This window comes from Ictidomys tridecemlineatus, chromosome 1 (assembly GCF_052094955.1).
Source record: "Ictidomys tridecemlineatus isolate mIctTri1 chromosome 1, mIctTri1.hap1, whole genome shotgun sequence".
Classification (NCBI taxonomy): Eukaryota; Metazoa; Chordata; class Mammalia; order Rodentia; family Sciuridae; genus Ictidomys; species Ictidomys tridecemlineatus.
The window spans coordinates 84,311,093-84,337,374 of record NC_135477.1 but is presented as its reverse complement, the minus strand read 5'-3'; the positions used below and the strand labels follow the sequence as shown (position 1 = coordinate 84,337,374).

General features: G+C 36.8%; 2 protein-coding genes across 7 annotated transcripts in view; one reads left to right on the top strand and one right to left on the bottom strand.

The window, feature by feature from the left end:
* Positions 1-55: 55 nt before the first annotated feature.
* Positions 56-25,291, top strand: Hexb (hexosaminidase subunit beta). The gene is given in 15 exon segments (XM_005328951.5): positions 56-404; positions 4,159-4,304; positions 7,688-7,753; positions 9,529-9,575; positions 9,849-9,959; positions 13,526-13,627; positions 16,197-16,326; positions 18,636-18,816; positions 19,467-19,553; positions 20,741-20,813; positions 23,417-23,591; positions 24,457-24,547; positions 24,692-24,796; positions 25,128-25,167; positions 25,169-25,291. Coding segments are annotated over 15 exon segments (1,629 nt in total). The 5' UTR covers positions 56-150; the 3' UTR covers positions 25,190-25,291.
* The window catches only part of Gfm2 (GTP dependent ribosome recycling factor mitochondrial 2), a 63,300-nt gene continuing 46,835 nt past the window's right edge, over positions 9,818-26,282 (bottom strand). For 4 of the 6 annotated variants that reach the window (XM_005328950.5, XM_021728855.3, XM_040273767.2 and 1 more), the window contains one exon: positions 25,089-25,686. In XM_005328950.5, coding sequence (XP_005329007.2) covers positions 25,558-25,686 — 129 coding nt within the window. In that variant the 3' untranslated portion in view covers positions 25,089-25,557. Of the gene's footprint in view, positions 10,170-10,458; positions 12,517-25,088; positions 25,687-26,282 lie in introns of those variants that run through there. The other 2 variants (XM_078043458.1, XM_078043466.1) reach the window with 2 other exon arrangements.

The following is a 26,282-nucleotide window of genomic DNA, read 5'->3' as shown; positions in this document are numbered from 1 at the left end:
CTCCGCGTGGAGGCGGAGTCCCGCGAACCGCGCCCGGGTCATCTGACTCGGTGACTCACGCCCAGTCGCCTTCTTCCCACAAGGCCTGGGCGGGAAGTCAGACCTCTGGACTCCGGCTTAGCAGAGGCTGTGGACTGCAGCCCAGCGGCCATGGAGCAGCGCCAGCTATCGCCGCGCGGTTCTGGAAGGCCGGGGCTTCCGGGACTTCTTCGGCTGCTGCTGCTGCTGCTGGCGCACACCCCGCGCGCCTTGGTCCAGCCCGGACCCGCGCTGTGGCCCCTGCCGCTGTCGGTGCAGGATTTCAAGCGCCAGCTGCACCTAGCCCCCAAGGAATTTTCCATCGGTCACGGCCCCAATTCCACGGCGGGTCCCTCCTGCTCCCTGCTGCAAGAGGCCTTTCGGCGGTGAGCGCTCCGGCCCCGCGGGGAAGGGATCCGTCCCGGGGCGGGAGAGGCGCGGACCCCGTCCCAGAGCACTCTAGTTGACCTGACCTAGGTCTCAGTGGTGCAAAATGGCAGGGCGGGGACGGAAAATCGCTTTCCTTCCCCTTTCTGCCTCCTGAGAGACGCCCGGGGTGCTCAGGTACCCTGTTTTGAGTGCAGGATACTAAATGGAACGTGTAAGTTGTCCAGAATCAGTCGCCCTGTTCGCCCTGGAAGGTCAGATGAGATGGATGAGGACACCGCTTTTTGTCAGGAAGTGACAGCTTAGTTGAAGGGAGTTCTATGGCAAGAAGAGTGCATTTGGCAGGGCTCAGACAAGCTCCGTTTGAAGGACCAGGGATTCCCCAAAGTTGACTTCATGTACGGGGGTCTCTCCCGCTGCTTGCAGAAAACTCCTCTTCAACTGTTTCCATATACAGTGTTAGATGTTCTAATCTAGTTGTTGTGGCCAGTGCTTCGGCAATATCTGCTTTACTTTTTGTTTCGTAACACCAGTCATGTGTTTGTTCTGCTTCCTCTTTTACAGATCCCCTCAAATCTTTGATTTATTTAACCTCCCATTTTCTCCAATCCAGGGAGGGCAGCACATAGAGCTAGCTTGCTAACCACACAATTTGCAAATACAGGTTGCATTTGGGGATATGTTTGAATGTGCCAACTGCTGACCCTTCATCGTGAGACCTATGTAGGTGGAACTGCCCTGAAGGATTCTGCCTTCATCCACTCCCAGATTCTGTCTCTATGCCCAATAGATAAAAGTCTAGTTAATTTCACCAGCAGGACACCAAACAGCTGCTGGGAAGACATAAAACCAGCTTAAGGGAGCTCAGAAAGGCCCAAGATGTTAATGGAAGAAATGGCACATTCTCTGCCACAAGAAAGTTCATATTTTCCTTTTGCTTTATACAACTAAATGGATGTTGGCACCCTGTTGAAGAAGATGTGCTCTAATGAGTCTTTGGTATTGAATCTGCTAAGAGTTTGGAATGCTGTGCCCACTGTGAAGATATAAAACCAATGTGGTTGCTTGTCTTGGGGATATTCAGGATTGTATGAAAATTTACTAGAAGGTCATCTAAAAGAAGATCATGACCAGGATTGGAAATCTCTAAACTACACCCTTACTATGTTTTGGGGTTCAGGTTGTAAAATTGGATTTTCATTTTGCATGGTGATAGGAGTATGGCAAGAAAGCATTGAGTGATGTAAGTTAATGGTGGATAAATAACCAGGACTTGAATCGGCTGTGAGATGGTTTGAAAACAAGGCTTGGTATTATAAGACAGGTATAAATGTTATTACCTGAAGTTTGCCTGACTAATTCATGACCTGTATAGGAAGCAGCTAATAATTATACCTGCCATTGTCAGGAAGCAAGTTATAAAGCATGGCTAAGACTTGAAAACATGCAGACAAGCATTCTAGGAGCTCAGGAGCAGCAGGTTTTGTCTCAAGAGTAAAAGCATAATGGGGTTGGAAAGATTTGGAGATTTGGGGTGTTCAGAAAGCCTCAGGTGGTCAGGAACACACAGCCCAGATTCTAGAGTTTTCAGAATTGCATGGCTCCTATCTCTGAAGAGCTTGAGCTATATCACACACTTTGCTTTGAAATAGGATGCTGTTCACAGTCAGGGAGTTTGGCTGTTAGGTGCAAGCCTGCCGTCTCACCTGCAATAGGATTTCCCACATGCTTATTTTTAAAATGAATAAGTGTCTTTGCTCCTTGAGTTCCTGAAAGCTTTACTTGCACCTAATTTAGTTCTCAGATGGCCAGCAGCTTTAACCCTCCTCACTTTCTGTGGTGTTGGGGATCGAACCCAGGGCCTTGCACATGCTAGGCAAGTGCTTTACCACTAACTTTATTCTCAACTTCTTTAAGTTCTTTTAAAATATTTTTTATTTTTAATTGTGGCAAAATATATATACAATTTATCATCTTATTTTTAACTGTATGTTTTATGGTTTTAATTTCTTTTAAGTATGTCAAGGTTTTCCAGTGAGAAAGTTCAGCCATTCTATTTTCTCACTGGTTCACCTCCCGATTATCCTTCTATTTCTGGAAAAGCACAAGATGAGGGGGGGGTGGGGGGGATTCGAGGCATTTAACTCAGGGGTGCTTTACCACTAAGTTACATCCCCAAGCCCTTTAAAAAACTTTTTTTTTTTTTATCTTAAGACAGGATCTCCCTAAGTTGCTGAGGACCTCACTAAATTGCTGAGGTTGGCCTTGAACTTGCCAGCCTCCTGATCACTGGGATTATAGGCATGCACCACTGAGCCTAGCTACAATATGTTCTTACATATGCTTAGCATATACAACCTCTGACTTATCAAAATTTATAAAATATTTAAACCATTGCTCTAAAGCCTATCTGATCTTTATTCTTCAGCACCTTAAAATTTTTATTTAATATTCTCTTTTTTCGGATATGTGCTAACATAAGGCACATTTTAAAGGCTCTGGTGAGAATTCTGGGCTGGTGGGTGTGAACTTTTTGGAGTTACCTATCACCTACCTTATTTAGCTACATTACTCTTGTTGAAAGGTAACAGGAACCCAGACTCAATCTAGTTTAAGCAACAAGAAAACTTTACTTACACATTAGGAAGTCCACAGGTAGCGAAGAATTTATGGCTAGCTGACTAAGTGGCTCAACTGTGTCACCACAGAGCCATATTCTTTCCATTTCTTCTCTGCCATCTCTAGCATAACTGCAACTGACTCAGGCATCACAAGAGTTTTCTTGTGTTTTTTTCTGGAAAGGAACACACATATGTGCCCCATAACTATTAAGAATTGGTTTCTATCCAGGCGCAGTGGCACACACCTGTAATCCCAGCAGCTTGTGGGGTTGAGGCAGGAGGATCAGTTTAAAGGCAGCTTCAGCAATATAATGAGGCCCTAAACAACTCAGTGAGACCCTGTCCCTAATAAAATAAAATGTAGCTCAGTGGTTAAGTGTCCCTGAGTTCAATCCCTGGTACAGGAGGAAAAAAAAATGGTTTTTAGCAGGGTATGGTGGCTCATGCCTATAATCCCAGCAACACAGGAGGCTGAGGCAAGAGGATCACAAGTTCAAGACTAGCCTCAGCAACTTAGCAAGGCCCTAACCAACTAATGAGACCCTGAGAAAAAATTAGTTAGTCAAGGTTCCCCTTGTTGTGACCAAAATACCTGACAAGTCAACTTAGAGGAAGAAAAGTTTTTTGGGGTTCACAGTTTCAAAAGTTCAGTGCATGGTCAGATGACTCCATTGCTCTGGGCCAAGATGAGGCAGAACATCATAGCTGAAAGGCCTGGTGGAGGAACGTGCTTACCTCTTGGCAGCCAGGAAGCAGCCCTTCAAGGTCACATCCCCAGTGACCCACTGCCTCCAGCCATGCCCCACCTTGCCTAGGTTACCACCAAGTTAGTCCATTCAAACAAGGATGGATTGGTTTGGATATAGGTCTCATAATCTAATCGGTTCACCTCCTGTTTTAACAAAGGAAATTGTAACAATTTCATTCTCAGAAATTCTGATTCTGAAGGTCTAGACATCAAGATTTTTTAAAAGTGGCCCAGGCAAATATATGCAATTTGGGGTAAAAATGTCTAGCTGGACTGAGTGGGTGGCATAAATTGGAGAATTGACAATAGTGTCCACGAGCTCATAGGCACTTAAAATTTGGCTAAAACACTTTTATATTTTATTTAAACTTTTTCCTTCCACAGATACCATGACTATATTTTTGGTCCCTACAAGCAGCAGCGTCGACCTACTAAATTTAAAACTGGAGCACAATTAAATCAACTTCTTGTCTCAGTTGTCCTTGAGTCAGAGTGTAATGCTTTCCCCAGTGTGACTTCAGATGAGTCCTGTAAGTACCTATTATAACAGTAATATAAATACAGTAGAAAATCTATATATACAATAAATGCAGCACTCAGAATTAACCAGTTTTTTCAGGTGTGTGTGTGTGTATTTTGTTTGGCAGTGCAAAACTTAAATGTACCTAGATGTAAATATAAGCACATAAACATTGCCTTGAAAACAGGAGTAATTCTGTACATGTGGATTCTGCTTTTAGGATATTTGCTATTGTATTCTTTTGTATAATAATATATTATAAACATTTAGGATGTCACTAAATATTCTTTTGTGACCTCATTTTTAATGGCTCAATAATGTTCTATCATTGTATTGATGAGTTTTCTTGCTGATAACTCTTATTTTAGGACATAATTTCATAATAATTTTGGTCTTTGAAGACAATCTGTGCTTATAGGCATGATCTCTGTTTATAATCTGATTTTACATATATAAAACAGAATTGGGGGCTGGGGTGATTAGAGGTGTTCATATGACAATATAATCAACATCTGCCCTATGGGTTTTTTGTTGTTACTAGAATATTACTCCCTAGGACTCTTCCTAAATTGTTTGGAAGGTATAAACAATGAGACATGCCTTTTCTAAGGGATGTGCTACCTAGAAATAGTGTGGAATTGCACTAGGAATCAATGAGGGGCAATGTGAGAATATATGTAATTTAAGATTAGTGCAAGAGAGACCACAGTGGGGAACTGGATGTAAAGATAGAAATATTTTAGAAAAAAAAATTATTTGAAAAAGATTAGCAAATATTTTAGAAAAGAGTGATATTCTTTGTTCTCAGAATTCTTTCCACAGACAGTTAAGTGCAGGTCTTCATCTTCCTGGTAGAGATGAGATTTCTTAATGCATCCCTTTGAAAAAACAGGTTCATTTTTTTTTAGTTCTACAACTATTCTCCAGAGAGTAACAGGATAATTTACCAACATCAGCCATGTGATTTCAGTGGGTACTCAGCGCTCAGAGGGTACATGTTTTCTCAGTCTGAATTGAGACAGAAGTGGCCAGTGTGTTGCCAAGGAACCTTTTCTGTCTTATTAACATCAACAATACAATGTCAGCCTGTCAGTTCTAGAAAATGGACTGTGGAAATGGAATGGAATCTCATAGCTTATCTTCCAGTCAGCTCTGCAGACTCTTTAATCTGAAAGGGAAGCTTCTTCAGATAGATGACTGTGAATTTTTCCAGTCTGAAGAATAGACTAATTTTAAGTCTTTATATCAGTTGATGATAATGATAAAAGTAACACATATGAATTGAAATAACAAGATAGTAAATGTCCAGAATGTAAGGAAACATTAAAAGAAATGACAAGTGTCAAAGCATTAGGTACTGGGGATGACGCTCACTGTGAAGAGTGCTCGCTTACTGTGAAGAGTGTTTGTCTAACAAATACAAGGCCTTGGGTTCCATCTCCATTGCAAAAAAGTAAAAAAAAAAAAAAAATTAAAATAAAACCAAATAAATACTATCTAGTTAAAAATAAAAACAGGCATACCCTAAGAACTAGTTTTTGCTATAGAAACATAGTTACATACATCAAGGATGTTCAATGCAGTTTATCTGTAATAATCAGGATTTATAAACAAAATTAAATGTCTAACCATTAAGCTCTAATCAAAAAAAAAAGTTTACAGGAAAAAAATTAAATATCTATCAATAGAGGAATGGCTATCAAGTTTTTCCACACTTAAGGTTCAACAGTTAAGAATAAAGAAAAAGTATTATAAAGAACATACAGGCAGAGCTGCCAAGATAAACTTCTGAGTTAACAAGGAAGTTGTATAATATATACCTGAGGATACTATTTTTATGTCAACACACACAGGAACTTGCACATAAAACAATACATTTTCTTTTTACATGTATGTACATGCCCAAGAAAAGAACTAGTGTTTCCTCTGAGGAAGGTAGAAAGAGTTAGTCAAGACATCTCAAAGGGGATTTCAGCCTTATCTGTAATATTTTATTTTTAGAGAATATTTTGGATATTATTTGTATATGGACCTTCCAAAAACAAAAATACTTATATGCAGACAGGTACAGAAGGAGGTAACTGAAGAGTCAAGATATTGCTTCTACTCATCAGGGAGATAATTGTTAATAATTTGGTTTTTGAATAAAAATTGAAATTCTATAGCTGTATATCCATGTATTTAGAAAACCAAACCTTCTAATTACCATAAGTGTTATTTTTCCAGTGAGTTGAATTAGAATCCTTTTTTCATATCATCTAGATTTCAGCTTTTGGAAAATGATTGTCATCAAGTACTCCAACATGTTCATGTTTCTAGTTGACTCTTAGTACTACTTCTAGGGGACTGTGAAGTTACAATGTCAGTGGGGGATAGTAGCTGATTAAGAATTTGCTATCTAGAGAGGAAAGGGTATGGCAGTACTCAGAGTAGCAATACAGTACCAATACCGCCTGTGTTTTGCTAACTCTAATGGAAAGGGTTGCTGTCAGAAGACTCTCAGTTGAAAGTCACCTAACTGATACAGTTCTTTTCCCTATCTGCAGCCAATTGTCTTGTGATAGTAGTCTGGGTGATAGAGGGTAATGATCCAGACCAAAGGATGCAGTATCAAATCATTAACCTCCAGCCCTGAGTGTCTTCCCTAAGGCAAAGTCTACATTTGTCATGCCCTTTATATTTTAAGCTATGTACCCTCCTGGCTCCCCAGACCTCTCTGAAAGATGAAACAAATATTAGGTCAACCTTAGCAGAGTAAGATTTCAAAAATTGAGAGATGAGCCCCTCTTTGCCCAGAGGCAGCCAAAGAGAGCCCCATTATAGAAGGGGACAAAGCTGAATTAAGCTAAAGGGAATTAACAAGAGTCTTAAGGCAGATTTCAGATACTATTGAGGGAAGCTGGGTTAAGGACAAATGGGAAAAGGAAAAGAGTGGAGATAACTTTCTGGCCGTAAGGGGAGTAGAAATTTCGAGTGACCAAGGAATTGTGGGCATTGAGGAATGTTTTTATTTTTGACCCCAAAACCTTAGCTTAACTTGGATCCTACACCGTGGAGGCACAATTGGAGAGCATAACTCTCCTGAAGGGAAAAATGAGGTATCATAGTGATGTCTCCCAAGTCCCTGACTGGAGCAACTCAACAGAGTGCATGCTGATGCTGGGACCAAGGGAAATGGAAATGCAGAATCCAAATACAGTGAAGAGCTCATTTTTAGGCAGATAGAGCTTAAGAACTTAAGTTTAGGACACCTAAGTGGAGATGTATGGAAGGCAGTTAGAGAAGCAAGTTGGTGCTCAGAGAAAAGAATGGTGCAGAAATATCAATGATATGTTTAACAAATATATTGTGTACTATTGAGGGATTAACAGAAGTTACCCCCTGCCACCACAGATTCTTTACTTGTGCAAGAACCAGTGGCTGTCCTCAAGGCCAACAGAGTTTGGGGAGTATTGCGAGGTAAGTTCTATACCATTTCATTGTTAATTTCTAGTAAAGGAACATATTCAGTTGATGCTTTGTGAAATCAAGCACAGCAAAACTGCTGCCTTGGACCTGTTACAGAATGCTTTATTGAATAGTTCCAAAATGAATTCTGTGAAAGATTCACTACTTAAAGCACAAAGAAACCTCATTTGGCCTTTTAAAAAAATGTATGAGGGTTGGGCCAGGGATGTAGCTCCTGGTAGAATACTTGTCTGGCATGCACAAGGCCCTGGATTTAATCCCTAGTACTGTCTATACACACATATACACACACAAAAAAAAAAATTTAAAAAGTGAGTGTTATTATACTCCGGTGGAGCTGCTGTTCATTGATGCTCCTGGGACTATAATGTGTATAAGGCTATAAATGACTCCAATCTGTTCTGATTAAAGGATTTTGTGTCAATTATCATTTCTTGCTGTCTTCAGTAGCAAGCAAACTCTTCCCCAGTTTTAAATTCCTGTGGATAAATATAACCAAGTTTATAGGAACAATGTAAAAAGAAAAATGTGCTCTAGAGTTGGGCACAGGCAGTTGGCAAGGAGAAACCTTGAAAGCTTTCCTATGAATTTCATGATCCAAACCTGAAAATTTGGCTTAGGAACATTTACTTCTACTGTTCAAAGTTTCTTTTACCTCCTCTTCTAGGTAGGTAAGAAAGATACTGTTCTGTCTTCTAAATACCAAGTTTTTTGTTTGTTTTTTTAAGCAACTCTGGGCATTGAACCCAGGATGCACCACCACTGAGCTACATTTCCTGCCCTTTTTCTTCTCTCTCTCTTTTTAGACAGTCACTCAGTTTCCCAGTCTGGCCCCAAACTTGAGATCTTCCTGTCTCTGCCTCACAGTAGCTTTGATTATAGGCATGTGTCTCCACACCCAATTATAACAGGTTTTTTTTAAAGGAAATTTTTCACATGAGCTAACCAACCAAAATTGCAGTAATTAAAATTTATAAAAGCTTTGGATTTGATTCAGGTTGTCTAAAATAACATTGTTAATGTGTTTTTATAGCCATAGCCATATGATATAATCATATTTCAAAATAAAAAATGAAAATATTTGTAGATATTACTACAAATATTACTGTGATCATAATCACTTGGAGTTTTTATATATAATAGTATGTGGTTTTAAGCTTTTATTAGTTGGATCTTTATCTGGGGTCTGTTCAGGAGAACAGATCCTTATTGTTATTTGTCATGATCCTTAACAATGTGAAGAGCTTTAGAGAATATGTAACAACTAGATCCTAAAGAGTCTTTATTTTCTCCTTACTATCAGACTTTCAAAGAAATATACTCTAAACTGAAATTGAGTAGAATGTCGTTTAAGGGGAAATTTTGTAGTTATCCTTCCCAAACTTGTACTTAAGGAGGATCAGTTGAGAAGGAATAGCAAAAATGACTGAACTAAGTTTAAAATTTTCCCTGGCTGTGTAGTGGTCAGCTAGAATGAATCTGGATAAAGTCAAGTCTAGCCAGAGAATTAGCCTGAACTAGAAACAATCCACTTGAGTAAAAGATGTTCAGGAAGAAAGCTTTGCAGCCATAAATAAAACACCACAAGGAAGCCTTGATTAGAGAATATGTTAGAGCCTAGATGCAACACTACCTTTTAGAGGGTATAGCTATAACTATATTTAATTTTATTTGCCTTACCTGCTTAAGAGTCTGTTTGGATGGTATAACATTGGTCTCAACTTATTGTTTTTATAAGTTAATGCAATAAATTTTACTTTTCTCAGGTTTAGAGACCTTTAGCCAGCTAGTTTATGAAGATTCTTTTGGGGCTGTAAGTATTATTATATATTACTAAAAATTACTTAGTAATATCATATATTACTAAAAATTACTGTTACTATTAGAAAAATGTAACCTATTCAGCTTTTAGCTTCAGTAACTTCCTGAAATTTCTTTTCCCAAAATAGTTCTTAGTGAATGTAAATTTCATTTTCTGTTGTTGTAAATGAATCTTGTACCCAGTACTTGTATAGATGAATATAATCTTCATTGAACCCAAATCTTAAAGCTAAATCAAAATTTCATTTTTTATTTTGTCTCATAGTTCACCATCAATGAATCCAGCATTGTTGATTCTCCAAGATTTCCTTATCGAGGTATTTTAATTGATACATCCAGACACTACTTGTCCGTTAAGACTATTCTTAAAACTCTGGTAGGTAATCACTTTATTCTTCTCCACTGTCCATTGGGAGATATGTCCCCTTGGTGTTTTGATTTTATGCTGGTTAATTATGTTGCCATGCAGGTTGGAGAGCAGGATTTGTTTTCTTCTAAGAAGTCCCACCACTGGGCTTTCTTCTCCCTCCTTAGGTAGTGTATTTCCTCAGCTGTGAAGTGAAGGCTCTCTTCAGGGATCACCCTCCTGTTTTCATTGGAGGATCACAGACAACATGTATTTAGCGAAGTTGGTTAAGAAAAAAAGTTTGACTGCTGTCACTGGCCCTCTATGTGTACCTCCTTTGTCAAATCGTGCTAAATTTTGGGTTTGAAATACAGGCTATCATACTTCTAATTACTGTTCTTTGATATTGTGACCTCTACTTTTTAAAAAGTGGCATAGAAAGGGAACTAGGTGCTTCTTTATACCTAGGGAAGTATTCCAAAGGAACATGGAACCTCATAATGGGAGTTAGGAAGAAGGCTCAAAACAGTTTTCTCATACAGACTTTTTATTGGTCATCACCACCGTTACCTCCCAGTTTGTGGGGGTAGGGATTTTCCTCTCATGTTTTGTGCAACTTCACTTGATTTATGAATATATCATGCTACTAAAAATTATTTCTGCATTTATATTAATACCTGGCATTCTTTTCCCAGAGACATTGTCACTTTTATGAAAGAAATAAATTCTTAGTGTAAAAATTTCCAACTATACATAAGCATAAAATAGGCAGAACAAGTAGTCATCCCATAATTTCATTTACCAAAGATATCAACATTAACTTTTATGTCTCTTAGTCTAGACTTTAAAAATGTTAATTCAATGTGACTTTTCTGGTGCTGAGGACCAAACCCAGGGTCTTGCACATTTTAAGCAAGTGTTCTATCACTGAGCTATGTCCCCAGCCCTATGATGTGACTTTTTAAGAAACTGAAATGAGATTGTACTTTAGCAGCCTTTTCAAGAATTGAATATTCCGTTTTGTATGTTTAAGCTCTCTGATGCTGAGACATCAAGGTTGAATTTATTATAATCATACACATAACTGCAGAATAAACATTCTTACATATATGACATATGTATTTATTTGTATGCTTGTCAAAATTATTATTATTATTATTTTTTGAGGATTAAGTCTTAGAAGTGAACTTCTAGGTTTAAAGATGCATATTTTGTCTTTTGGTTCATCTTCTTATTGGCCAAGTATATGGTATGCTTATTCTCCCTATTTAAAGGACCTTATTCTCTCTATACCATATGCTTGGCTAATAGCAGGCACATCTGTGCATACTCTGCTGGCGGATAAAGTTTTATCTCCTGGTTTTAATTTGGACTTCCTTGTTCATTCTGTCTCCTAGAATGCTAATGCCTTCCTTTTCAATGTTATATGTGTAGATGTGTCATTGATACTTTTATATACTTTTCATATACTATTGTAAGATTTTCTAACTTTGTTTTTTAAACTGTGTTCATTATATCTTCTGCTTACAGTGGTTTTTAATTCGTTTATGAAGTAATATCGTTCAGTCTTTAGTTGTTTTGGCCTTTGGAGGTATACAAGAAAGGCCTTCTCCATGACAGGGGTATACATATAAAAATAACTTGAAATTTTCTTTTAGTGTTTTAGTTCCTATTAAATTCTTGATTCAGTTAGAACTTACTTTAGTGTATTATAATGATAGATATTTTAATTTTAGATTTTCCAAATGGTTACCCAATAATCCCAACATCATTTTTGAGCAATCTATAATTTCTCCATTGCTTTCAATAATTCCCATAAATGTAACAAGTCAGTTTTTTAACTTTGTCTTTACTAGTTTATCTTCTTGCACCCGTACAGATGGCTTTAGTTTCTAAAGCTGTAGAAATTTTGTCTTTTGCTTTTCTTTTTTTAAAGTAATTTTAAATTTTTAAAAGTATCAAAAACTTGTACTTTTTACCAAGACACCCCAGATTTAAGTGTTGTGCCTACTTCTTTGTCTGCATCAGAGGTTGGTAAACCACAAGCCATGGGGTGAATCCAGCTGTTTGTCAGGAAGAACAAAATGTGGTGGTGTTTTTTTGTTTTTTTTTCCTGCGACACAACAATCAACACAGAAAACTTCTGTGACCTTAAGAGATGTGGGGATTTCTTCCCACTGGATGGCAAATAATCAGTTCTGCAACAGATAATAGCTGGTGTCCTCTGATCACATCCAATTCAGACACTATCCTCCTGGAGATGGTGTCAGATGGCACAGGTTGAGGGCTTACTCTCTGGACTCCTCTTCAGACTCTGGTCCTAAGCTCCAGGTTGTTTTACCTGTGCTTCTAACTGACCAGATATCCTTTCTCCTCCTTGGGTTCAATTAATGACTCACAGAAATCGGGGAAATGCATTTACTTTACTATAAAGGATACAGCAAAGGACATAGAGAAAGAGATCCACTCTCGCTGTGCCACCTCTAGGAACCTCATTGTGTTCAGCAGGCTGGAAGCTCTCCAAACCCTGTCCTTTTGGGTTTTTTGGAGACATCATTGCACAGGGATGAAGGAGGTATGGACAACTCTGTTGAAATGTAGTAGACAGAAAGGGTATGACCTAATGCTAACAGATTGGGTGGGTAACCCACTAAGGCCTGTCTGCATTAGCATTTTTCTTGGTCTGTCTGTGCAGCATTCCTCCCTCCAGGATATGGGGTAGGACCCCTTTGGAATGAGGAAGGTCTTAAAACCTACTATCAACAAGAGTATGTCACAAAATTTCTTTATGGCCGGCTCTAAGACACAAAGGCCAAGGAAGAGTAGAGTTTCCATGACTCACCATGGGGAAGAGAAATTTTGATTTCTTATAGCCTGCTTGGAGAGGGATTTATGAGCCAGAAACCATGAACCAAACCAAAAAATATATATATCATAGTATCACAACCCTCTATCTTTGCAAATAAAGTTCTACAGAAATACAACTACACATGTTTGATTACATGCTGTCTTAACTCTACAGCTACAGAGTGGAGTAGTGGCAAGAGAAACTACATGGCTTGAAAGCTGAAATATTTACGATCTGACCCTTATGTAAAGTTTGCTAAACCCTTATCTATATTAAAATCCACAAGTTTGTACTGACACAATTAATTCCAATGACCACCTTGTATCTGTATCTAAAATCATATATTTTCAATATATTTAATTATAGGATTATCGGCCTTCATACTTATATGAATGCCCCATTTCCCTCTGCTCAATTCCCAAACACAATAGCAGCCAAGAACTATTTTCTGTTCCCATCAGATCCCTAAGTACTAGGAATTTCATAGGCCTTTTCTCTTCCCATAGAGCATTGTTACAGCTCTCAAGAATAAATAGTCTGTGTAGGCTTTTTGAATATTGAAATGTTGTGTAAGCCATGTACGATAAAGATTTTATGTTTCTTCCATGTTCTTTCTTTACTGAAAAAGAAATCTTCAAAGGAGGCTGACTTATTGGAAGCAAACCTAGATGTAGATATGTAATTATCTTGTGCATTATATTGTATATTGAATCTGTGGTATATAATTTGTAACATGTTTTGCTTGCAGGATGCCATGGCTTTTAATAAGTTTAATGTTCTTCACTGGCACATAGTGGATGACCAGTCTTTCCCTTATCAGAGCACCACTTTTCCTGAGTTAAGCAATAAAGTAAGTCATTCATATTACTGTATCATGTCTTATAAAAATCTCTGGTATAGCTTCTTTAGAAGTTTATAACATAGGTGTTTTTTCTTATTAATTATCATTTAAGTGTAAAAGATATTTATGGTTTAAAATGTTTTTGGGGCTGGGGATTTTATGTTCCTCTTATTATTATTGAAAATGTTATGTTATTGTAAATGTGAGTAATCTCTATGGGCAATACAAATAAAATTCTAAAAACTTTATGTAGGAAACATGAATAATTCACGAATATCAATAGTTAAGGTTTGTCAAGTAGTCCAACAATGTATTTGTTTTAAACAGAATTGTTTGGAACTGTGTCAATGGGTTATTTCTTTTTCTCTCTGAAAACCCATATGAAGTAGAGAATTTTAGAGATGAATGCCTTTTCATAGAAAACTGGTAGTTTCTGTTGGAAGTATTCGACTGGACTATTATAGGAAGTGGGGTTGGGGAGATATTTGGTGTCACCTAGTTTAATCCCCCTATAATACAAAGTAAGCAGCCAACACAGAGACGTTCTCTGCCTTGCAATAAGGCAGACACAAAGGCCAAGGAAGATGAGTTTAGTGCAGTTAGGAAGGAACAGGGCCAGTACTCTAAATTCTGTCCTCTGGCCACAATGCCAAAACTTTCTCCAATATTATGATGTAGTCTAGGCTGAAACGCTAGCAGCACTTGTATTTTTGTTTTGGTTTACCCTTTATGACAGACCATTTCAAGCATATATGGAAATAAGAGTAACTGAATTCCCTTGTTTTCATCACCCGGCTTCAATCATGTACATGGAAATCTGTCACTTGTATTCTGCAGACTGTCTCACCACTTCTGGACATCATCTCTCACTTGAAGAAAGACCTGGTATTTTAAAGAAACATAATCATAGCCAGGCACAGTGATGCATGTCTACACTCCCAGCAATTTGGGAGACTGCGGCAGGAGGATTACAAGTTTGAGGCCAGCCTCAGCACTTAACAAGACCCTGTCTCAAAAGGGCTGGGGCTGGGGTTGGGGTCATGGCTCCGCGGTAGAGCGCTTGCCTAGCATGGATGAGGCATTGGGTTCAATCCTCAGCACCACGTAAAAATAAAATAAAGGTTATAGAAAGTAAAATAAAATAAAATAAAAAGGGCTGCAAGAGTAGCTCAGTGGTAGAGCACCCCTCATTGCTCTGGTTCAGTCTCTAGTACTATGAAAAAAAAATAACAATATGCTACTGCAGCTAAAAAATTAATACTCTAGATACTCAGTGTTCACATTTACCCAAGTATCTTTTCCTCTTTGGGGAAGGGGAGCAGGGGACAGGTACTGGCGACTGAACCCAGGAGCTCACTAAATTGCTGAGGCTGGCCTGAAACTTAATGATCCTCCTGCCTTAGATTCCTGTGTTGCTGAGATCATAGGTGTGTGCTACCAACCCCAGCTCCTTTTTTATAATTTAAAAAAAAAAGTTTTATTTATTTGCATTGAAATATAGGTGAGGTCCGGACACTGTAGCCAATTAATACACCTGCTAATTCTCTCTCTCTCTCTCTGTCTCTCTCTCTCTCTTTTTTTTTCTATTATGAATTGTGGCTGAAGAAACTTGAAATGTTTGCCCCATAGCTTCCCACAGTCTGGGCTTTGCTGATTGCTTCCTCACTTCTCCCCTGTACTTAACTGTAAACTGACAATCAGATGTACTCTAGATTAGATACAAATTTGGTATAGGGAGTGGAGGTTCAAGACTATTTTTCACAAGTTGAGTATTTATGGCCTATGCTTTGAGAAAGGTGCTAAGCAATGCCTTTTAATGGACCTTATCTTTGGTTATAATCAACATGGAGTTCTAATTTTTCAAGTGGTACAAATGGGACTGAAGTATTCTTTAAAAACAACTGGGTCACTCAGACTCTAGGGCAGAATTTTTTTTCTAAGTACATAGTAATTAGCCCATTAAGTCCCAAGTTTCCAATTCTGTGAATATTTCAATGAAATTGACATAGATGCACTAAAATAGGCTGGAAATCATAGTTTCGATATTAATATTGTATAATTATAGTATGTTATATAATTATGTCAATTACTATATTTGTATAGGTGTTCTGCACCTGTGATAATGGGATAAGATGGATTAAAGTAGCTTTGACAGACAAAAGCTAAGCTTTGTTATAATGGGTAAATTTCAATTCTAAAATTGATAAGGGTAGTGTTTTCAGAGGTTTCAACTTGGAGACAAACTTTTTGTTTCTGTTTTGTTGTATGGTTCCATGAAGTTAGAATACTGGTGGAGACAGAGCAATCAGTAAATATGGGATTAATCCAAAGTGTTCCAAGAACATATTGGTAAAATGATTTAACAAAAGCCCCCAAATGATGGTTGTCCTTTGAATATGTGTGATTTGGCAAAAATTTGCTGTTTTCTATAGATCTCCTACTCCTGAAACTAATACTTTATTATTTTTAAATGAATCATCCAGCATTTCATGGACTACTTAATATCAAAATGCAAACAGAATTGTTAATAATTCCCAAGTCCAAATCCACTTTGAACATTTTAACTTGAATATTATAGGGAAGCTATTCTTCGTCTCATGTTTATACACCAAATGATGTTCATATGGTGATTGAATATGCCCGATTACGAGGGATTCGAATCATACCAGAATTTGATAGCCCCGGCCATACAGAGTCTTGGGGAAAAGGTAAGCCATTTGTGTTTTGTAAGTTGTGAAAAGCGAACATTTCAGGTCTCACATCTCTCATTTACAGATTGCTGTTTGGTCATTTTTTTTTCTTAATTGTGGTTTGCACAGTGGTAGTGCTATTGACAGATGTGATTCAGTAATTATTACATATCTACTGTGAACAAATCACTTTGTCTAGATACTGCCTAAAGTAAAAAACTGAAGGAAAAAGAAAACATAAAAAATGACTACAGCAAATAGAAGAAACAGTTTCATGGATGAAGAAACACTTAAAATGCTTTTGAGAAATCAAAGAATACATTCATTTTTCTGGTGGAATAGCATGAGGAAAGGCATGCAAAGAGTGAGATGTCAACAAGAATTTCATGGGAGTAGAGTATGGCAAACAGCAGAGGGCGACAGAGGGCAGTGATTAAGAACTTGGGCTCTGTTGCTACACTGTTTTGAGTTTGGATTCTGCTTCTGCCTTTAGAAGCTAAACCTTGGGCAACTTACATAACATTTCATCTTCTGTTTCCCCTTCTGTAAAATGGGGCTATTAAAAATAAGTACTATGTAATTATTTGGAGGTTTAAATAACAAATATAAAACTTTTTTTTGGAATATAAAACTTACAGTACCTGGCATTTACCACTGCCCAATAAATACTGTTGTTGTTATGCCAAACATAAGGAATAGTGAGAAATATATTTGAGAAAGTGTAGAAGGCCCTGGTTGAGGAATATGAGCTTTATCAGGACACAAGTGTAAAGTTTCTGAGCAGAGAAGTAACATGATGGGAGCCATATTTGGGGGAAAAACTTTGTAAAAAGTGATAGCTTGGGAAGAGACTGAGGTTCTAGACCAGGAGGGTGATAATGGAAATGAAATGTAATGGAAAAATATTCCACAAATATAACTAACAGAACTTTGCAACTGATTGACTCCAGGAAAATGAACTATACAGGTTGGTTATCTCCTTACTAGAAGTGACAATCAGAAGCTAGAGAGGGAGCTTGTCATCCAAATTAGAGAAACTATATCCCTGCTGGTTGGAGTCAGTAGTCTTCCTGCATAAGAAATTAACAAAAATTGTAAAAAGGAAAATTGAATTTTTCCAAAACTGGAGAAAAGCAGCTAATTTGTTTTCCCTGGTCCTATAGAAGAGGTTACAATTTACAGAAACATAAGCTAGCAAGTAGAGTTAGCTAGGTAAACTGCTAGCCAGAGGATATGCCACAACTTCTGTTTGTCAGGACAGGAGAGATTTCTCAGTCTCTATTCTCAACATGATGAAATTTAAAGGAAAAAAAAATCATTTGTCAAGAAGCAGGGGAAAAAACAATTTGGGCTTTTAATTTCAAAGAGGTTCTATTATAAGCTTATAGGAATGGAAAATTTGGCTTTTGTTAGATCATATTTGAAGTGCAGCTAGGCTTTCAAGTAGTATCAAGCAGGAAATTTGAAATATGGGTTAGAGCCTGAGAAAAAGGGTTATAAGAAGCTGAAGATTTGGGAATCATTGATATCTGCAGTGAATAAAATCTCAGACACCAGGTGGAAAGGGAAACAGAGACAAAGAGCGTTCAAGGAACAATTCTCCCTTGTTTTACTTGATAGAAATTTCCATAGTAACTTTTGGTAAACATGCTTATCTCTTCTGTATAAAATCTCTAGCCAGGTGCTGTGGCGCACGCCTGTAACCCCAGCAGCTCAAGAGGCTGAGACAGGAGGTTTGCAAATTCAGAGCCAGCCTCAGCAAAAGTGAGGTGCTAAGCATCTCAGTGAGATCCTGTCTCTAAATAAAATACAAAACAAGGCTAGAAATGTGGCCTAGTGATCAAGTGTCCCTGAGTTCAATCCCCAGTTTAAAAAGAAAAAAAAATTCTTTTGAAAAATTCTTATAGCTTTAACAAAATAAAGTTCAGATGATCCTGACTTAAAGTTCTGCTTAACACTTTTTGCTTTACCATGGTGTCAACTGATGTGCTTTCATTAGAAACCATACTCTGAATTTTGAAGTTTTCCTAGATCACTGATTTGCTTCAATAGAAAGGGCACTTAAGGAGCCCAATTCCTGGCCAGTTCAGCAACCACAAGAATAAACAACCCATGCTCATAGTGTACTGTGAAGCTGAGTTGTGATATTTGGTAGGTTAGCTGGGTTAAATGCAATTTTTACTTAACAGTATTTTCGACTTACAATGGGGTTTATCAGGATGTAACACCATCATAAATGAAGAAGCATCTATATCACGATGATGCATAAGACCAGGTCTTTGAGATTGAATATTCTTTTCTAAAACTGAATCTGTTTTCTCTTCTAGGTCAGAAAAACCTCCTGACTGCATGTTACAGCCCAGAGCAACGTATACAAGGTGTTGGGCCTATTAACCCCACTCTAAATACAACTTATGCATTCTTGACTTCAATTTTCACAGAAGTCAGTAAAGTGTTTCCAGATCAGTTCATTCATTTGGGAGGAGATGAAGTGAATTTCGAATGTTGGTATGACTATTTTTTTTAAGTGTTGAATTTGAAGTAGGTGTATAGGGCGCCACATGAAAAGGGAATATTTGGGATACAGTATCTCTGCTTTCTCAAGTATTTACTGGGCAACACAACTCCTGACTTGGATTTTTGAAGAAAATTTGGGTAGTACTATAAAGTAAAAGCTTAGGAAGGAAATCAAGTTGCTAAAGATCATGGAGATTAAATAGTAAGAGACTAGTGAATAAGAATACCTTTACTTTAAGAGGGCAATGATTAAATGAGGAATTTTTCAAATATTCTTAGATTTTGCAAATAGCTCTAGCTAGAGGAAATCAGTGAGTAGGGAAAACGCTTGGGGTGTTTTGTTTTTTTTATGGGAAGTCAGCTTCTAGAAAAAGAATTGCAATGGAAAATTAAAATAACTCATAATTAATATTTTAGGCTTCTTTTCTCCCCTACCAACTTTAAGCCTGCACATTGATGTTAGGGATATATGCACTTAAATAATAGATCTGTAGCTATATAATCCCAGCTCTGTGGGAGGGTGAGGCAGGAGGATTCCAAAGGCTGAAGAGCCAATCCCCAGCACTTAAGATTAATAAATGAATAAATAAATTGGATATATTAAAATTTCAGTGAAATTTTAATCACCATTTTTGTTTAAGGGCATCAAATCCCAAAATCCAAAATTTCATGAAGAAAAAAGGCTTTGGTGAAGATTATACAAAACTACAATCTTTCTATATGCTAAAGTAAGTTATTTGAATGCCTATTGCTATCAATGCTTTTGTAAAAATTTAAGTTATTTAGTACTATGTGTTATTTTTTCATTTTGTCTCCACACTTTGCCAAAGTCTAGATGTTGTGAACAGCCACTGAAGAAAGAAGTAATGTACACTGCTTTTTTTTAAATCACTAACATGGTGACTTAATTATTTTGCAATAACTGTTGAAATACAGGAATGAAATCACCTGTTAAGAGCTCAGCTCAAAGCCCTTGGCTACCTGCAAAATCTTCACCACCATGCAGGTCCTGGAATTCATTTCCCTCTTATTAATTCCTAGAACACCTCTTTTACTTTTTACCCATACTATACAATATGGTAGCTGTAGCTACATGCAGCTGTTTGTTTCTAAAATTCAAGTTAAAAAATTCAGTTCTTTAGTTATATTAGCCCCATTTCAAGTGTTCCACAGCTAGATCAGGTTAGTGGCCACCACAGTAAAAAATACAAATATAGAATATTTCCATCACAGCAAAATTTCTACCGGACAGTGTTGCTCTGAACTACTAATTGAATCGGCCAGAGTAATGTTTTAGGCTTTATGGGCCACATTTAGTTGCACATCCTCTTTTAAAACAATACTTTATAAATGTAAAACTCATGCTTTGCTCATGAGTCATACAAGAATAGGTTGCAGGCAGTAATTTGCTCTGTATCATTTATTTGGCATGGCCACATTCCAGCCTTTTCCTATCCAGCCTTCTATAAGATGCATTCCCATTTATCCTGCAGTACTGCCTAAATTTGTGGACTGTCAGCCAATAGTGGAATATAATTTAGGTGATACGACAGGCTAGATGATGGTGTCCTTTATTCTAAGATACCATGAAATTACCAGAAAGTACTATTTGTACTTTCCTGAAAGTTGGCTACCAATTCAATTTGAGGCCACTTCTTTGTATTTTAGGGGCATACTTAACTCATACATAGCAAAGGGCTATTAATTCCCTCTATTACGTTAGATTCTTGTGCCATAGCTAGAAAGAAGGAAGTCCTTGGGTCGTTGTGCAACTTTAGCTGATTTTGTATAGCTGTGTTATACTGAAAGATATCTTTCAATGTTGCAAGTAATCCTTGGTAGAGAATGTACACATTTCAAATATATTATTAAACTTGTAATCTGAAATAACTTTGTAAATTTTTTGTAATGCTAGGCTTATGAATATTATTGCGTCCCTAAACAAAGTACCCATCGTCTGGCAAGAAGTTTTTGATAATAAAGCACAGGTAAGAATTGTGAAACTATCTGGTCCTGATGATATGTTTGATTTAACGCTTCCTCTTTCTCATCTCTTCCCCTGTCTCATTAATCAAAAGGTGAGGTATTCTGGATTAAGTTCCTTTTTATTCAGAAGGGCAGAACAGATAAAAACAAATGACTCTTTATGGATATTAAGGTAGCTTTATAGTAAGTTGTATTGGGTTTTTTTTGTGTGTGGGGGGATATATTGTCTTTATTGTTTTTATATAGTAATGGTACACATTTATGAGGTACAATGTGATATTTTGACTCAAGAATACATTGTGTAATGATCAAATTAGGGTAATTATCATATCCACCTTAAATTTTATCATTTTTATGCTCAGTACATTTAAAATCGTGTCTTTGAGACATGCAAATATAGAACATTGTTAACTAATGTTAACTAATGTCATCCTGCTGTGCAACAGAGCAGCAGAACTCATTCATCCTATCTATCTATAACATTATGGGCCTGCCTAGAATAGTCAAGCTACTCCCCCACCCCCGTAAAGGTTGTGCTTCACTTATAATCTGAAGTGCTCTTTTTTTTTTTTTTTTTACTTTTTTCAGAGATGATTTAGTTTGTTTTAATTAGTTATACATGACAGTAGAATGTACTTTGATATATCATACATAGATGGGATATAATTTCTCATTTTTCTGAGTATACATATTCATCCCAGGGATGCAAGGTTGATTCAACATACAGAAATCAATAAATGTAATTCATCACATCAATAGACTTAAAGATAGGAATCATATGATCATCTCAACAGATGCAGAAAAAGTATTTGACAAAATACAACATTCCTTTATGTTCAAAACACTAGAAAAACTAGGGATAACAGGAACATATCTCAACATTGTAAAGGATATCTACGCTAAGCCTCAGGCCAACATCATTCTAAATGGAGAAAAACTGAAGGCATTCATTCTAAAAACTGGAACAAGACAGGGATGCCTTCTTTTACCACTTCTATTCAACATAGTTCTTGAAACACTGGCCAGAGCAATTAGACAGATGAAAGAAATTAAAGGGATATATATAAGAAAACAAGAACTTAAATTAGCTCTATTTGCTGACCATATGATTCTATACCTAGAAGACCCAAAAAAATCCACCAGAAAACTTCTAGAACTAGTAAATAAATTCAGCAAAGTAGCACGATATAAAATCAACACCCATAAATCAAAGGCATCAGTGACAAATCCTCTGAGAAGGAAATGAAGAAAACTACCCCATTCACAATATCCTCAAACAAACAAACAAAAAAAAAGATACTTGGGAATCAACTTTACAAAAGAGGTGAAAGATCTATACAATGAAAACCACAGAACCCTAAAGAAAGAAATCAAGGAAGACCTTAGAAGATGGAAGGATCTATCTTGCTCTTAGGCAGAATTAATATTATTAAAATGACCATACTACCAAAAGCACTCTACAGATTTAATGCAATTCCAATCAAAATCCCAATGGCTTTCCTCATAGAAATAGAAAAAGCAATCATGGAATTCATCTGGAAAAATAAGAGACCCAGAATAGCTAAAGCAATTCTAAGCAGGAAGAGTGAAGCAGGTGGTATTGCTATACCAGACCTTAAACTATATTACAGAGCAATAGTAACAAAAACCAGCATGGTATTGACACCAAACAGGCAGGGAGACCAATGGTACAGAATAGAGGACACAGAGAGTAATCCACAAAATTACAATTATCTTATATTAGACAAAGGTGCTAAAAACATGCTCTGGAGAAAAGATAGCCTCTTCAACAAATGGTGGTGGGAAAACTGGAAATCCATATGTACCAAAATGAAATTAAACCCCTATCTCTCACCATGCACAAAACTTAACTCAAAATGGATCAAGGACCTAGGAATTAAACCACAGACTCTGTGTCTAATAGAAGAAAAAGTAGGCCCTAATCTTCATCATGTGGGATTAGGCCCCAACTTCCTTAATAAGACTCCTATAGCACAAGAATCAATAAATGGGATGGAATCAAACTAAAAAGTTTCTTTTCAGCAAAAGAAACAATCTGTGAGGTAGTATTGTTGATGTGAACTTTTGAAAAAATAGTACTTTCTGAGTGTCAGAATTCTTTATTTTCCTTGGGGCAACTAGGAATTTGCAAGTAAGTAAAACAGTAGTGTGGTAAAAAATGGACTACAGTGCACATCTCAGTTCACTGCACACTCAGGTATCCTCTATAGGCAAAAATTAAGCATCCAGGGCTGGGGTTGTGGCTTATTGGTAGAGCACTTGCCTAGCACGTGTGAGGCACTGGGTTCGATCCCCAGCACTACATAAAAAAACTAAATAACAAAATAAAGGTATTGTGTCCATCTATAACTAAAAATATTTTTTAAAAAACTAAGTATCCAATCTTGCAGTTGATGAAATGTGAATAGTGACGGAAATGCACAAGAGTAAATAGCTGTACACTGCACTAATCTTAGGGAAAAGGGGAAAGAAAATGTTTTTCGAGAACCGTATAAAGTTATGTTCCTAGCCATAATGTGTTAAAACTGTCATCAATTGTATTTACTAGACTTAATAATGTATATTGCAATCGTGACTTTAATAGCTTATTCCAGGTACAGTAATTCAAGTGTGGAAAGATTTAAATTATTTTGAGGAATTAAGGCTCATCACAGCAGCTGGCTTCCCTGTAATCCTTTCTGCTCCTTGGTACTTGGATTGGATTAGTTATGGGCAAGATTGGAGAAAATACTATACAGTGGAACCTCTTAATTTCTCAGGTAAGTGAAACAAACATCATTACCTTGGTTTGTTAGTTTTCTTCCTTAACCTCCCACCCACAAAAACTTAATTTTCTTCCTTTTAAACTTGATTTTGTTTATTATTTAAAAAAGATTCAGTATCATTTTAAACTTTATAAAAGAAACCATTTACTTATTTAAATAAAAACTTAAAAGTATACCCTTAAATTTTACGTCCATTTTTACTGATCAGTCTTGTCATTTGCTTCCTATATTTGAAGATGTTTGACTGTTACCTTTTAAGACATTTATTCCATGAAATTCAGGCTTTGTAGTCCTAGGGTCCTGGAAATAGGTATCTTGGGAGGGGAAGGGAGTGGAAAGGGATGTCTGAGCAGTAGCTTCACGCTCTCAGACCCCCCCCTCATGAACAGTTCTCCTTTGTACATTAGTCTTTAGTATAAAGTTTCCTTTGAAAAAGGGTTTTGCTATTAAATTTTAAAGATCTGACAAATGATATGACTCTCTGCATTTAATGAGAATCAAAGGGTCAAAATTACTATAAAAACATTATTAGGTATGCAGTGTTTTTTTCTCCCTATAATACCATGAGTTAAAAATTAAAGGTAGATCATAGCCCATTAAAAAAAAAATAGTCCAACTTGTATTTCCTGGGAAACTATTAATAGAAAATGGGGGAAAGATGGATTCTGCTGTCCAAATATTTGTATAAAATCATAATGAAAAAGTATCTATAATACTAGCCCACCACATTAGTCTATGTATGCTAATAAGCACTGTGAAGTTATAAAGGTCCTGCTGCCTACAGGAGAGGAGTATTGCCTCTGTACTTACTTTGAATTGCAACTGCTCAACTTATATCAATTCAATGATTTTAATGCAGGTACTGAAAAACAGAAAAAACTTATCCTTGGTGGAGAAGCATGTCTTTGGGGAGAATATGTGGATGCAACTAACCTTACTCCAAGATTATGGTAAGGAATTTAAGTGAAAAGATTTAAGATGCTTTAGTTTTCCTTCCCTGTGCAAGTAGGAAACAATTAAGAATTTGCTCCAATCTGTAACTTAAGAAAACATGAATTCAAACTGCTTTGGGAGACATATGGTTTAAATTTCAGGCCTCGGGCAAGTGCTGTTGGTGAAAGACTCTGGAGTCGTGGAGATATCAGGGACCTTGGTGATGCTTATGCTAGACTAACAAGGCACCGCTGCAGAATGGTCAAGTAAGACAAATATTTTTCCAGCTAGGGTACCTTGAAGTTCATTATTTGTTGTTAACTAGTTTCTGGGATTGTGTTGTTTTGTTTTTGCTATAAACAGCAATGTCAACTAAGAAGTGGTGACTTAATGTAAAGGAACATTTTTAGGTGAGAATACATTATAAGAAGATATACTTGGACCTTTACAAATATTTTATAAGTATATAAAAATTAGTGTAACTTATCTGCCATCTTAAAAAGTAGATTAAATAATTGAGAATTGCTAAATTACAGCATTAATAACTGGGAAAAAAGCTTCTAACAAAAATATTTTATTCATGTTATCTGCCTACAGACGTGGAATAGAAGCAGAACCGCTGTTTACTGGATATTGTTAACCATGAGAACAAGCTGTAACCATGTAAACATGAGAGAAAAAGACCACAACAATCTGTACTACAATCAACTTGATTTTGAAATCATGTAAATTTTTTGAAATAAATTATTTTTATGATTCAATCTCTTATTTTACATTACATACAGAAAATTGGCATCTTTCTTGTGAGAGAAGTTAAACAAAGGAATAAAAACCTTACAACAAATCTTCATATAACTTCATAGAGAAACAACATGGTTCAGGTATATTTACTATAAACAAAGCACATTCTCATTTAAGTTAGAATGGACAACTCCAGTCCCAGTTTTTTGAATGTACCGAAACAGTGATTTGTTTTTTTAAAATAAAAACTGATCTTACTGAATTTCCTTCCAAGGACCAAAAACATTTAGGATGAACCACTTCTCCGGGTGAGCAGTATACGTTGGTCTTGAGGACTCATGGCTTGATAAGTAGATAATTCTATGGCAAAAGTAGCTGAGCCTGATGTAAGCGTTCGAAGCACAGTTGAATAACCCTAATCAAAATAATTTGTTACTGTATTATCTTTTTTAAAAAATATTTTTTCTTAAATATTTGTTTTTTAGTTGTAGTTGGACACAACACCTTTATTTTGTTTATTTATTTTTATGTTGTATTATCTTTTGACACAAGTGAAAGTTGACATGTTGCTGATGAGGCTTGACCGTAGCACTTTTTTCAGAAAAATATTGGATATAAAAATACTGTGGAGAGGGGCTGGGGTTGTGGCTCAGTGGTAGACTGCTTGCCTAGCATGAGTGAGGCAATGGGTTCAATCCCTGGGACCACATAAAAATAAACAGATTAAAATAAAGGTATTGTGTCCATCTAGAAATAAAAAAATATATATATTTTTAAAAATACTGTGGAGAACGGTATTTTCTTCACATGTAGGTAGGCAGCAGAAACTATGTCTCTGGTATTTGGTGAGATGACTGCCACTCCTACTGTTCTACTGGTATCCAGGTGAATGATGTTGGCTTTAAACCAATGGCAGAAGGAAATGCATGCACAGAAAGTAAAAAAGGTGCCAGAGCGCATCTCAACCTTTGTGGTCCTATGATTAGATTTAAACTGGGGGAAGCCAGGACT